Below are 12,966 nucleotides of genomic sequence, written 5' to 3' on the forward strand. Positions count from 1 at the left end.
CCATGCAAAGTAACCCTGCACTCCACATATTAAGGAAACCCTATTAGAATGGAATCTTTAAGGTCATGTTCTTGTATATTGTTTCCTTCTACAGTCCATAAGCTTTATGGTACTGTGACTAATTTAAGGTTCATGGTGACAGGAAAGTAGCACCTCTGTTTTGACTTCATGCTTCTGCTTTCACTTTACGATTCCTGGTGGGAAAAAAACCTTTGGCATGGAAATAATAATAAGCAGCTTCTGCTTATGGTCTAACATTAGAAAGAAAAAAAAACAACCTCACAGAGAAGCTAACAATTCTTCAGTAGTCAGGGTAATTATTACCAACAATTCATAACATACCACAACTAGCACAGCAAAACTCCCACTCCAACAGTATTTAACTTTGTTTATTGAGGCCAACCAAAATCTTTTCTCATATCAAAGCCTGAAGGGGAAATTACCAACAAATTCTGGCACACAATTACATTCTTTTGAAATACACTATTATACATCATGAGATTCCTGAAACTAGAGAACTTTCCATAAAACTCAGATCACATTATTCTAAGAGATTTTAAGGGGGAAAAAAAGAAAAAGAAAAAAGCGGTAGTACAATTAACCTTTATGCTATTTGAGGCTGAAAGTGCCCAGTCTTGGATAAAAAGGGGTACTTCTAAAGTGTTTACAATCATGTCACAGTTTAAAAATGTTACTTTTCTACCATGCGGCTTGCTTTCATAGCTCCTCAGTCTCGAAGAATGAGAAAAGGGTACCTAAAAGATTCCAGAAAGTTATAAAATCAGTTTCTATGTACAAAACTGCTATAGATTTAATGTCCTATTATTTTGGGGCCTTTCAGAGCTGAGTCAAATGGATAGTCCTCTTCTGGAATACCTAGAATTCTCCTCCATATGCAGTGAGTCATTTATGAAATATTTAAGGTTTATTCCAGACCTTACATGTGTCTTTAGCATCAAAGTCTAAGTGTCTTAAGACAGACTAAGACTTACACTAAGCCTCTGGCCAGCATAACTTTGGAGGAAATTCTAAATTAATAGAAAAAGGCAGCAGGAATGTCCCTTCCACGACAAGATCCCTGGAATGCAAATCAGACACTGTGCCATGTAAAAATGGTGTCAGTTCAAACTGTTAATAGAATAGCATAAAGGTTTAACAGAAGAGGCATAATAGTTTTCACAACAGAACCAAACAAATTGATTAAAATTTTGCAGCCTTCCTCAATACCTAGGACTGCCCTCTATTTTTCACATGTAATTTTCTGACGATCATTTTTCATAAGCATGTCAACCAGGTTTTTGCAAAGTGCCCCAAACAATACTTTGTGGAACTTAAACTATATAACTGTTTCACAAGATTCCATAATTTACTTCTCTAAGCTACAGGCTAGAAGCAAAAAGTATAAAAATAAAATGGAACTGAAAATGAGGCATGATAAACTTCTGATTAGACTCTCCCACTAACAGCTTTGAAACACTGATGAAGTTATAATGATTTTCAGCATACAGCAATTCACAACGCATCTTGTTCTCTTAGCCATTTTCATCCACTTCCAGTAATGAGCAGGGTCACCTGGGTGATTTGAAAAACGAACAGTTCTGAGGAGACAAGACACAGGAACATCAACACTAAAACAATTTTAGAAGTTCTAGCTTGTTGCAGTGTAAGATTTAGCGATCTGTATTACACAGGTGATTAAACTACCACAATGACGCTTTCTGGGTTTAGTGATCAACGTACTAATTATCCAAATCAGCATTTATGTTTTGACCCTTAAGTTCTGCTAGTCTTAATGCAAGCACTGAGTTTTACAGCATCTGCTACTCTCTGTTAGGATTGGTCATGAGATAGTTTTTAGATTTAATTTTTAAATGCTTATAATTATATATAGGAAGGCTAAGAGTGAAATACAGTTTCTGTATCAGTAAAATCTAGAATGATCATTATGAGACCTACACTAACAAGATACTGGTCAGTATTATTCAAAAGAAAAATAGCCCAAAAGAGTGGATTTTCCAACATGATAAACATGAAGGCCACAGTTTTCTGTGTAAATACAAAATTTTGCTCACATGCAACACCACTGACTTTACTGTTTGAATTATCATCATCAGTGACTCAACATGATCTTAGGAAAATCTGCACACTGTATCAAATTTCAAATCTTGCTCTTAACATTTTGCCTCTATCTTTGGATATCCCCTTTTTCTGCTTTTTTTTTTTTTTTTTTTTTTGAGAGGAGGAATGGGACACCAAACTTTCATTTCTCTTTCATCTTATACCTCCCGTATGAGAAGAGATGTTATTATATAACTTCATGCACTGAAAATGCTGAAGTCAAAACTAAAGATACTGCAATTCCAAAGCACATAAATAGCTGAAGCTCCATCAGTTCCACAAACATCCACTTGAGCCAGCCCCATTCAAAGCTTGCTAAAAATCTAAGAAAAGCATGAAACTGTTGAAGATTACCTAGAGGGAGACAATTATCAATTAGGTTGAGATAAGATCAGTAAAGAGATAAACACAGTTCTAATTGTGTCACCCATTTTCTATGTGACATAAAGTGTTGTTGACACTTTCTTCCTCTAGTACGATTTTTATACTTCAAATTCAAAATGGGATTTCTACATAACTGCCTAATATTTTTAGCCCAAAGATAATAATTAAGTACCTCTGATTATTTTTAGCTGAATGGGTATGCAAATGGAAGACATAAGAATGTTGTTGCAATCTCTAAGTTTCTTAATAAACACAAGTAATGACTTGAAGAGGGGCTTTTGTAGTACCAATTTACCAACATATGATCCTATGGTGCTGTTAAAAATTGCATGTGCTCTATTATTTTACAGTTCTTTAGTATTATTTCTATAACTCTATTTCAAATGAATTAATTTTATAATTAAACAAACACATCAATTAAATGAAATCACAAAGTGAAATACAGCAACTTTTGAGAAATAATTCTGAAGGTGTTTAAATTAGAATTCTGGACAGGAAAGAAGACTTAGCTCTCTTAAGTATGTTTACAGAAGTAAGTATGACAGATTCTTTCTCTCCTTAGCAGTGATGTGGTTCCCTGTGGTTCTCAGTCAGCTGAGATACACAGACAAAGGTACTTAACCAGAACTGCCAAAAGTAATAGCAATTTTTGCTGCATTTTACAGGAAGGTGATTTTGGTTCATTGGTAGATGATGTTGACATAAGTAATATCATGTTTCAAATTTTTCAATGGGCTTCAGTAACAATGGTGTAACCCTTAAAATAAAGATATAATCCACAATTAAGACACAAACTGCCGTGAATTAACATGAACCACAATTCAGCAGGGATATTCATGGTAAGTAAACTCTTGTAATACACGTCTATAACAAAAATATGCAAACCTTATAGTTTAAGTCTTAAAGCTTGTAATCGGGAATATCTAACAATGTAAAAACACTTCAGACTTTAAACTGCCAAATGGACAAAACAATATAGATATACTGAGATGCTATTTTGCTTCAGCTGGTGCCTTTAACTTCAGTTTTCGTGATGCTGGTCTCATAGCAAGCTTAGACCTAATGTAACAAGTGATTAACAAGCTGAATAGCCTCAGCTTTGAGTTATTTCCTCCAAAATCACACGGTTCAGTTATTCTGCAAAGTCCATGAAAAGACGCTCTCATAAACAAAAAATATCTCAATGGTAACTATCCCATCCTCTCAGTTTGCTACCTGTACACTTGTATTCCTCACCAAGAAGGAACATGGAATCTTCTCCTTCGGTCTGGATGACCTGATCTATACTCTCTACCTGGAGGGAGGAGAGGATTTAAATGTTTTTATTAACATTAAAGCAAGAATATAAGAGCTTATTCAGATAGTCTGCAAGAAAAACTACATTTATATAAATATGGAAAAAAGAACATGTCCCTTTCCAGTTCATGTACAGTTATGGCTATATTTTGAGATGTTGGAATATAGTCCCTGGCGGCATTGCTCTTAAAGCTCTTGGTCCACTGCAACTGTTAAATCTAGTCCAACTCATGGGTCGCGATAGTGAATCATACAGGTCATACACTGTGGTTGGTAGATCAGACCACATGAATTCAGTAAAATATACCATTTAGAATCACATGTAAGCTGTATTAACAATATTAACAAACATTTTCATACTGGTTTAAGTGTGCCTGTGTACAATGCTGCTTCAGTTACACATTTCTATAAACTAAGCAGTACTCAAACTCAAAATGAAATCTTTTTCCAGCACCAAAGTTCCGTCAAGTCCCATCTACTTTCCAGTTCTATCAAAATCTTGTTCAGCAGAAATATGCTTGAGCACAGAGTATGCAGCGTAAGTGTGGAAGCCTTGATTAAATACATAGAATCATAGAATAGATTGAGTTGGAAGAGACCTTCAAAGGTCATCTAGTCCAAACCCCCTGCAATCAGCAGGGACATCCTTCAACTAGATAAGGTTGCTCAGAACCACATCCATCCTGGCCTTGAATGTCTCCAGGGATGGTGCATCCACCACCTCTCTGGGCAACTTGTGCCAGAATTTGACCACCCTCATTGTAAAAAATTTTGTCCTCACATCCAGTCTGAATCTCCTCTCTTTCAGTTTAAAACCATCACTCCTCACCCTACTGCAAAAGGCCCATCTTTCTTATAAGCCCCTTTTATAGCAAATGAAATTTTTTCCCCTCTCTTTTTTATGCTGATTTAGATCTAGGGGGTAATTTATATGCTATGACAAACACATTGCCACAGCTACAGACTGGGCAAAGAAGAGATTCAGAGCGGCCCTGCAGAGAAGGACTTGGGGGTGCTGGTCGATAAGAAAATGAACATGAGCCGGCTTCAGTGTGCGCTCGCAGCCCAGAAAGCCAACCGTATCCTGGGCTGCATCAAAAGGAGCGTGACCAGCAGGTCGAAGGAGGTGATCCTGCCCCTCTACTCTGCTCTTGTGAGACCTCACCTGGAGTATTGTGTGCAGTTCTGGTGTCCTCAACATAAAAAGGACATGGAACTGTTGGAACAAGTCCAGAGGAGGGCCACGAGGATGATCAGGGGACTGGAGCACCTCCCGTATGAAGACAGGCTGAGGAAGTTGGGGCTGTTCAGCCTGGAGAAGAGAAGGCTGCGTGGAGACCTCATAGCAGCCTTCCAGTACCTGAAGGGGGCCTATAAGGATGCTGGGGAGGGACTCTTTGTCAGGGACTGTAGTGACAGGACAAGGGGTAATGGGTTAAAACTTAAACAGGGGAAGTTTAAATTGGATATAAGGAAGAAATTCTTTCCTGTTAGGGCGGCGAGACACTGGAATGGGTTGCCCAGGGAGGTTGTGAGTGCTCCATCACAGGTGGTGTTCAAGGCCAGGTTGGATGAAGCCTTGTGTTGGATGGTTTAGTGAGAGGTGTCCCTGTCCATGGCAGGGGGGTTGGAACTAGATGATCTTGAGGTCCTTTCCAACCCTAACTATTCTATGATTCTATGAAACAGTCTAGGTGTTTATCAGCTGGACTGTTGAAGAGTGGCAAAGACACATAATACCTAATATCATGATTTCCACAGTTGTTAGTGCTCAGTTTATTTTCAGCTATTTGTAGAATGAGGTAACAATGTGATTCAAAATAATGCATTAGTGGTGTTAACTTCTAATTAATGAAGTTTTGTCTACCCATAGGCTATATGGCATATAATGGGGTATTTCAACCACAAAACTAGAATCTGTAAAGTCATGCTTTGCTACAGACGTCTATGCTACCTTGGGCAAGGCTTTGGAACTCAGAGATTATGAAGTGCTGCAATGCAGTTTCATACCTCAGTAACAGAAGCCTAACCTTAAATTTAAATTAGATACCTAAGATCTGTCTAACAAGCATCAGAAAAAGACAGACACTCACAACAGGATACACAACAGCCAACATGCTAAATAGGAAGTCTTCCAAATTAACAAACAAGAAACACTAAGGGAAAATCTACCTCCCTGTAAGGCTTAGATGTTCTGCTCCAGGTTACACGGATACACTCTCCATTTGTGACACACATACAAGAAATTTATGAAAAGAACTTAAAATAAATAAATATTTAAAACCCCAAAACCACCCCATTCCCCCCAAAGCAGAAAAATCCCACAGCTGAACTCCGTTCTCTCAAAATACAGGTAGAGGATGAGATGTTAATTACAACACATCAGTGTTCAGTATTCACTATAAAATGAGGTTCAATTCTCGTTCTGCCTAAACAGAATCAAAACATTGTTTCAGAGAAATACCAGTGCTTCTTAGCTTTATGCTTTCTGTGTGGAGGCACTCTTTCCTCCATTGTTAAAGTTGAGACCATGTCACAAAATCCTTAAACATTAACAGATACGAGAGAGCAAAGGCTGCGTAATGGTTAGGTACGCTTCTGACACAGAAGATATGGGTCTCATCCTTTAATTTTTACTGCATTTAATCCAATGATTTATGTATACTATGCAACAGCAGGAACCATAACAATATACCATGGGAATGTACATAAAGGATGGGATAGACAGGTAATTTTACTAGGAAGTTTTATCATATAAGCTATCATGGAACACAAAGTTGCTACTTTTTCATTCTTTTTTCTCTCTCTTTAGTGAGACACATACATATAGCAGAGAAAAAGCTACATAATGCAGCAACTCATTGCTTCATAAGCAACTCATTCCAACTGCTGCCTTAATATTAGCAAACTCAGGAAAAAAACTTTGTCAAAATGAGTCATCTTGGCAGATCAGCTCAAAAGGAGCTCTAAAACATCGCAGGGCTCTTTTGTAAGGACAGATACATTTTCCCAATAAATCTATGTTAATTATAACAGAAGCAATTTGACTGCACTTATGGGATCACATTTTAAGAGTATCCTGAGGGTAGCAAATAGGTCTAGTGTAGAAGAAGCCAAGATGTTTTAATAATGCTACTGAAACACATTCATAACACTGTTCAGCACAGTTACTGTGGAACATGCTTTGTGAAATACATGTAGTTATAATATCTCTGGAGCTGCTCAGAGATGACCCAACCCTTGAACAGCAGGCTTCTTGAGATGAACATGATAACAATGACCAGTTTTGTTTCTGCTTCTGGTCAGCATACATACTCTGTATTTTAGCTTTACATTTCACATACATGATCGGTCTTTTTCTGTGAATCAAATGATAGTATCTCTCAAGTCTACAACAGCAGCAGCTGAAACACATTAAAGACTTTACTGGATTTATTTATTATTTATCTTTCTTTAGTTATATCATAAATCTCTGAAAACTTCACCTGGGAACACAGAAGAAATTTAGGCTCTACAAACTTAATAATATATTTGACCTTTGTTAGACACTTCTCTTTCTTTTATTTTTGTCAATCTTTATGTATATGCTCTAACTCATAATAATGAGAAAAAAACTGAATTATGTCAGCTCCAGTGTTTTCCACAGTGATGCTCCACTGAAATGATTGTTCTGTTCAAGAAGTGAGATTGGTGGATAACTTAAGATTAATGCCAAGATAAGACAGAACTTGCATTTGCACTACTTAGGCAGTGATCTGGAAGATGAGACCCCGATCTAGAAAACCACTCCAGAATGTTTTTAACTTTATTCAAATGCTCCAGTGTTTTGCTGATGTACAGACTAAGATCTGTAGCTAAAGACTTCAGACAGACACTTCCATGCAGCTGTACCAATTTGCTTTACAACTATTATATTTTAAATACAATTCAGCTGAGACCAAGCATGGAAAGTTTGAATACATAAAAGTTTTTTTTTTGCCAGGACACTGTGAATAGAAGATGACTCCAGATTATAACGCTACACTCTTCCTCACCTTGCATAGTTAGTTTTTGCTAATGGCAGTACTCAACTACAGCTGATGCAAGTTTTGTTACAAGATTGCTGTAGCCACAGGATAACTGCATACATACAAACGCAGTCTACATATAGACACAGAGCTGTCACAGTGTTGATAGAGACAATTTGAAATACACACATGTGCACACCTTTTTTTTTACCTTGTGGTTGAGGATTTCTCCACAGGAACCCCCTTGTCTGGTTATGATATGGAGGAACAAAAGAACTTCTGTGTGTTTGTTGGAACCTGGGATTAAATTCTCTTTGCGGTGTTCCTGAAAAACAGTATTTACTAAGCAACTCTAACTGTAAGATTAAAGGAAATAAAAGAGAGACAGCACATTCTTTTTTTGGAAACAACATTTCTTAGTTTTATGCCAGAATACTTATGCACAATTACAATTTCTCCAAACTGAAGTCAGACTAATAAGTATGGGTCTGTCTTTCAATCTACGCACATCGTGATTACAAGCTGTTAACAAGTGTATTTGGAAACCAGATCAAAATTTTATGACACAGATTTGGAGACTGCAGTCATTACAACAAACAGAAATCTCTGTTCAAATTGGAATCACAAATCATAACTAAAATGGTTAAGTACAGCTCTCAAGCAATAGCAGATGCTAACAAGGTCTGGTATCATAAATTACCAACAGATAGCCTTAGTTTTGGATGTCCAGCAACAGTATGGTGTAGTAACACAGCAGAAGTATTACTGACATGCAGTGCAAAGTACTGAACTAACACAAAATCACTCTTGTTTAATTTGCTCAAGGAATTTTGAAGGGGTAATTTTTATCTTTACAGACACAACTGATCAGGTATTAAGCAGGTAATAAACATAATAGCAGCATAAGCACTGTGATTCAGTATGAATTATTTCAAAGCCTCAAAAACCCTAACATTCAGACTGATGAGCGAATGGTGCTAAAAACCTTTCAGATGTTTTTTCTCCCTAAAAGTCAGGCAGATCAAGTGGGGAAAACAAATGCCTTTAGTAAACTGAGCCATAAAGTTGACAGGGGTGGAAGCAAAGTCTTGGGCAAAGGAAAAAAAAAAAAAAAGGGCATTGTCCAGGTTGCCCAAAAGCCTGTATAAGTCAGTCCAATAAAGAGTATTCTCTCTTCAGTGCCTCACTCGAACCTTCAACTATCAACATTAAAACAGCTTCCCTGAGGGAAAGAAGAAAAGAACCTCTGAGTCATCTAATTCCTTCTATAAATTAACTTCAGTCACTGAGTAAATAGCAGTGATGTTTCAGTCAGTGAAAGATATTTTATTTACTGCATATATCTCACTACCTGTGTAGCTAGATGGAAATACTATTCTATTCAAACTTGGGTAATCCAAATCACATACATTCCTGAAACCACGAAATATTTTCCCAGATCTCTCCTTTGGTTTCTTGGAGAAAGGTCTTACAATTTACTTGGCTTGATGGGCTGCCTATGTATATGCCACTGCTGCTGAAAGATAATTGAGCTTATCAATGTATTCACTTTTGAGAAAATCAACACAATGCCAACCTGTGATAAATCCATTCCCTCTTGGTCTGCTGTGTATTGTTCTTTTCTTTGCCATGCAAGCCTTGCAAATGAAAGACTTCAGATTCTTGAAAGGTGTATACAAAGACTCCTGCAGACAAGAGGGTTAAAAATCAATGGATGTGCTGCTTTTCTCTCTTCAGCTGTAGCACAAATAGATCACATATACCACAACTTTGCCACACTCATGTATGTATGCAAGTGATAGATCTGGTTCACATTTTTTTTTCAGGAAACAAAGTTCAAATATTTCGTATTAAAAGTGGATTCTTGGAGAGATGAGTAGAGGACAAAGCATATAATTTACACTGACCCCATTAGGTAATTCGGTTCTAATTTAAAAAAATTGATCATGAACATATTCATTACTGAGAAGCACACTAAGAAGGCTAACAAAGTGATAACATCATTGCCTCATTGCTTTATGAGACTATTATATCCAATTTTCTGTGTGGATAAACAAACTAATATGATTACTGTTATGACAAACAGAGAATTAGATAAGATGAGCTTATTTTTTTAAAAGCAAGATAGTTCTATTTTTGATTCTTATCAGAAGCTTCCCATTTTTTATCTTTAATAGCTGCTAGGCTACAAAGAGCTCAGCTACACAAAAACTGATCCACAAATACATCAACTGCATATAATTTATACATTTTCTTCTTTTGGTACAAGAATCTGCAGGAAGTAAACCCTAAAATGTTCAAAATTTCTGGTATACATGTAAATGTTTAACCAAGATTGTATTTCTACTGCAATTTTCATAAAGCTATTAAATGAATTTAAGCCCATCATAATCCAGACAATGATTCTGAGATCTCCCTGAAGTAATGTAACTATCCAGATCATAGAGAAGGGGCCTTAGGAGACAAGCACCAAACACCAAAAGGAGTAATTTCTTCCTATCCTATTACTTACCTTTTCTAAAACAAACAAAAAAAAAATTCCCATGTAGAATATCTGTTTTCTGAAAACAATGCTGTCACTATCATCAGATTAGATTTATGGTGCTCAAGGGCAGATTGTTAACACAGAAGTGCTGAAAGATCTTGGCTTCCAGCAGTACATTAAGCTCTGCCAGAAACTAAGTACCAGTTGAACTTATAATAATAGGAAAAACCAATCACATACGCTTGTTGCCTTGCCAGTGTCCCCAGCTAAACTGGCATCTCTTGGCAATTATCCCCCAAACAGATTCTTGTCTCAAACTGATAAGCCGGAAAGCTATTTTATTGGTCTGGGAGCTATCTCTGCCATATATGTACCATAAAATTGTACCTAAAAAAGAAAAAGGTATTTAAGCTACTCTAAAAATTCACAGGGCTAGGCTGCTCTTTCCCACAACAGAACTGTTTATCTGGAGTTTGTTTAAACTAGAGTGTCAGGCTTTTCAAAATCTTAACACAGATATTTTAGTTGATCAAGAAAATCTCCAACTCTGTTCTAGAGATCTAAGCACCTTCCTTCCTTTAAACTGATCATATCAAGATTTTCAAATGCTGGCTAAAACATACTACCTAACACATTTAAAAACACCTCTCAGGGAATATAAATTTTCTACAGATATAGATACATATTGTAAAAGTTATTCGCTAACCTGAATTCTACCCAAATGGAGAAGAATTATCAAGTTCACACAGATCTGTACAGGTTCATATTTTTCCATTTATTCTTTGGACACTCTACTGCACTGCAAAAGTCCTACATGAAAAACTGGAGGAAGCGCTGGCCCAATTAAAAATCTACTGAAATCAACTGACCAATTAATGGGAGCCACAGGATCTGGATAGAGGCTATAGTCCTAATCATATAATTGATTTCATATGGAAAATATTATCCTCCTCCTCCTCCACACTGAAAACACATACATTCCACCCACCCACACATGTCCCACTCATCATTACAGATCCAGATGGCATGTAACTGGACACAAAATTAGAAAAGAAAACTAATTGTACAACTAGTATTGAATACATGCGATTAAAATCACTGAAAACTGAAAATTGCTGTGTCTGTAATCACTTTTAGTTATTTTAACCTCAAGTGATATATGTAACAGCAGGTAAAAACATTTCAAAGATAAAATTTTCAAAAGTAACTAAATGATGCAGGATTTTCAGTACCACACTGAAAAGAGTCACATTAATCAACGGTCTTATGAGCTATCTACACAGATGAGTACAGATCTACCCAAGCATCTCTCCACATACTCTGTGCCAGTAGGGCATGAGCCAGGTCTCATCCAAGGCTTCACTAGCATATTCCTACCACCTTGCCCACAGTCTAGCAGACCCTACCTCTGAGCCTGGACATGATGCCACCCTAACACACCAGATGTGGCCTATACCCAGCAAGACTCTGCTGATACATCCCTGGCCTGGCCTGGGCAGATATGTTTTAAATAATACTGTTTTTATGGTAACATAGCATGCAAATTGTACAAATCTCTAGCCTGTGGAAAGTAAGACTGAGAACTAAGTAAGTACTTGAAGGTACAAGAAGGTACCTGGTGAGATTCTGAAAGAATACCTAGATATCTACCTTCCTCCAATTTCCAGTTCCTCTTTGAATTCACCAAACCTTCGACTAAAACTTTTGGCTCCTTAGTAACACTCTTAAACACTTTAACAATTATACTTAGTGTTTACTGAAAGACATTCTTAGTATGTTGCCTAAAATCTTAAAGGAAAAAGATCTCTTAATATCTTAGTACGAGAAAACTATTACAGGAATTATCATATTTTGAAATATGACAGCCATTTTGACACTTCCTTATATTATTTTTCTGAGCAACAGAAAGAAAAATAAAGGTAAAATTATAGCTTCCCTCACAGTCTCAGTATTTCTGTCTTCTTAGTTGTTTTTGTTGGTGGAGAGGATGAAAAAGGAATAAGGAAGAGAGGAAAAATACAAAGAAAGTGGATCAGTGTAAACATGAATATCAAAACAATAAACGAACATGGACAGGTACATTTATCAAAGAATACAGAGCTGTCTAAGAGGACGCGATTACTCACATTGCCTTCCAAAAGCTCCTCCAAAGAGCAACCTCGATGTGACTGCTGGTATTTTTCTTGGAATAGTTTTCCATCGAACACCTGCCAAGGCATCAAATCATCCATTCTGAATGGAAAGCCACAGGCACTACTGGCCATCAGCAAAGTTGTAAGGCCGCGAACAACGACAGCACCAAGATGCACACCTCTGGAGTCCACTTGCGCAAGCTGTGCACACAAAAGAAAACAAACCAAAAAAGGGAGACCTCACAAATCAGGAAATATACACAAACCTACCACCACATACACCCATGCAAGCAGAAGAGCAAAGATAAACAGTCCCAAAGTTGTGACAATGATGGTCCTCTCCTGAACAGTAGAATTCATCACAGGATTCTGTATCTAGGTTTATTTAATAAAATGGAAGTTTGTTTTAATACATACAGCATCTTATTCAAGTTTTTAAGACAGAAACAGTCAGAATGAAAATGGAAAGACAAATAAATGGCTATTCTCCATAGCATTTCTGAAGAATTAGCAGTTCCCCCCAAAGAATTCTGCTAGTAGAATG

The 12,966-nt window shown here is 37.0% G+C and overlaps 1 protein-coding gene across 10 annotated transcripts in view; it reads right to left on the minus strand.

The window, feature by feature from the left end:
* Positions 1–368: 368 nt before the first annotated feature.
* FAM120B (family with sequence similarity 120 member B) overlaps positions 369–12,966 on the minus strand; it is a 55,029-nt gene continuing 42,431 nt past the window's right edge. For 4 of the 10 annotated variants that reach the window (XM_065680357.1, XM_065680352.1, XM_065680358.1 and 1 more), the window contains exons 7-11: positions 12,417–12,623; positions 9,382–9,490; positions 8,005–8,130; positions 3,718–3,796; positions 369–1,572 (exon numbers count right to left, since the gene is read on the minus strand). In XM_065680357.1, the coding sequence (XP_065536429.1) occupies positions 3,735–3,796; positions 8,005–8,130; positions 9,382–9,490; positions 12,417–12,623 (504 nt within the window). In that variant the 3' untranslated portion in view covers positions 369–1,572; positions 3,718–3,734. Of the gene's footprint in view, positions 1,599–3,717; positions 3,797–8,004; positions 8,131–9,381; positions 9,491–12,416; positions 12,624–12,966 lie in introns of all 10 variants that reach the window. The other 6 variants (XM_065680355.1, XM_065680354.1, XM_065680356.1 and 3 more) reach the window with 6 other exon arrangements.

Source organism: Lathamus discolor, chromosome 5 (assembly GCF_037157495.1).
Source record: "Lathamus discolor isolate bLatDis1 chromosome 5, bLatDis1.hap1, whole genome shotgun sequence".
Taxonomy (NCBI): Eukaryota; Metazoa; Chordata; class Aves; order Psittaciformes; family Psittacidae; genus Lathamus; species Lathamus discolor.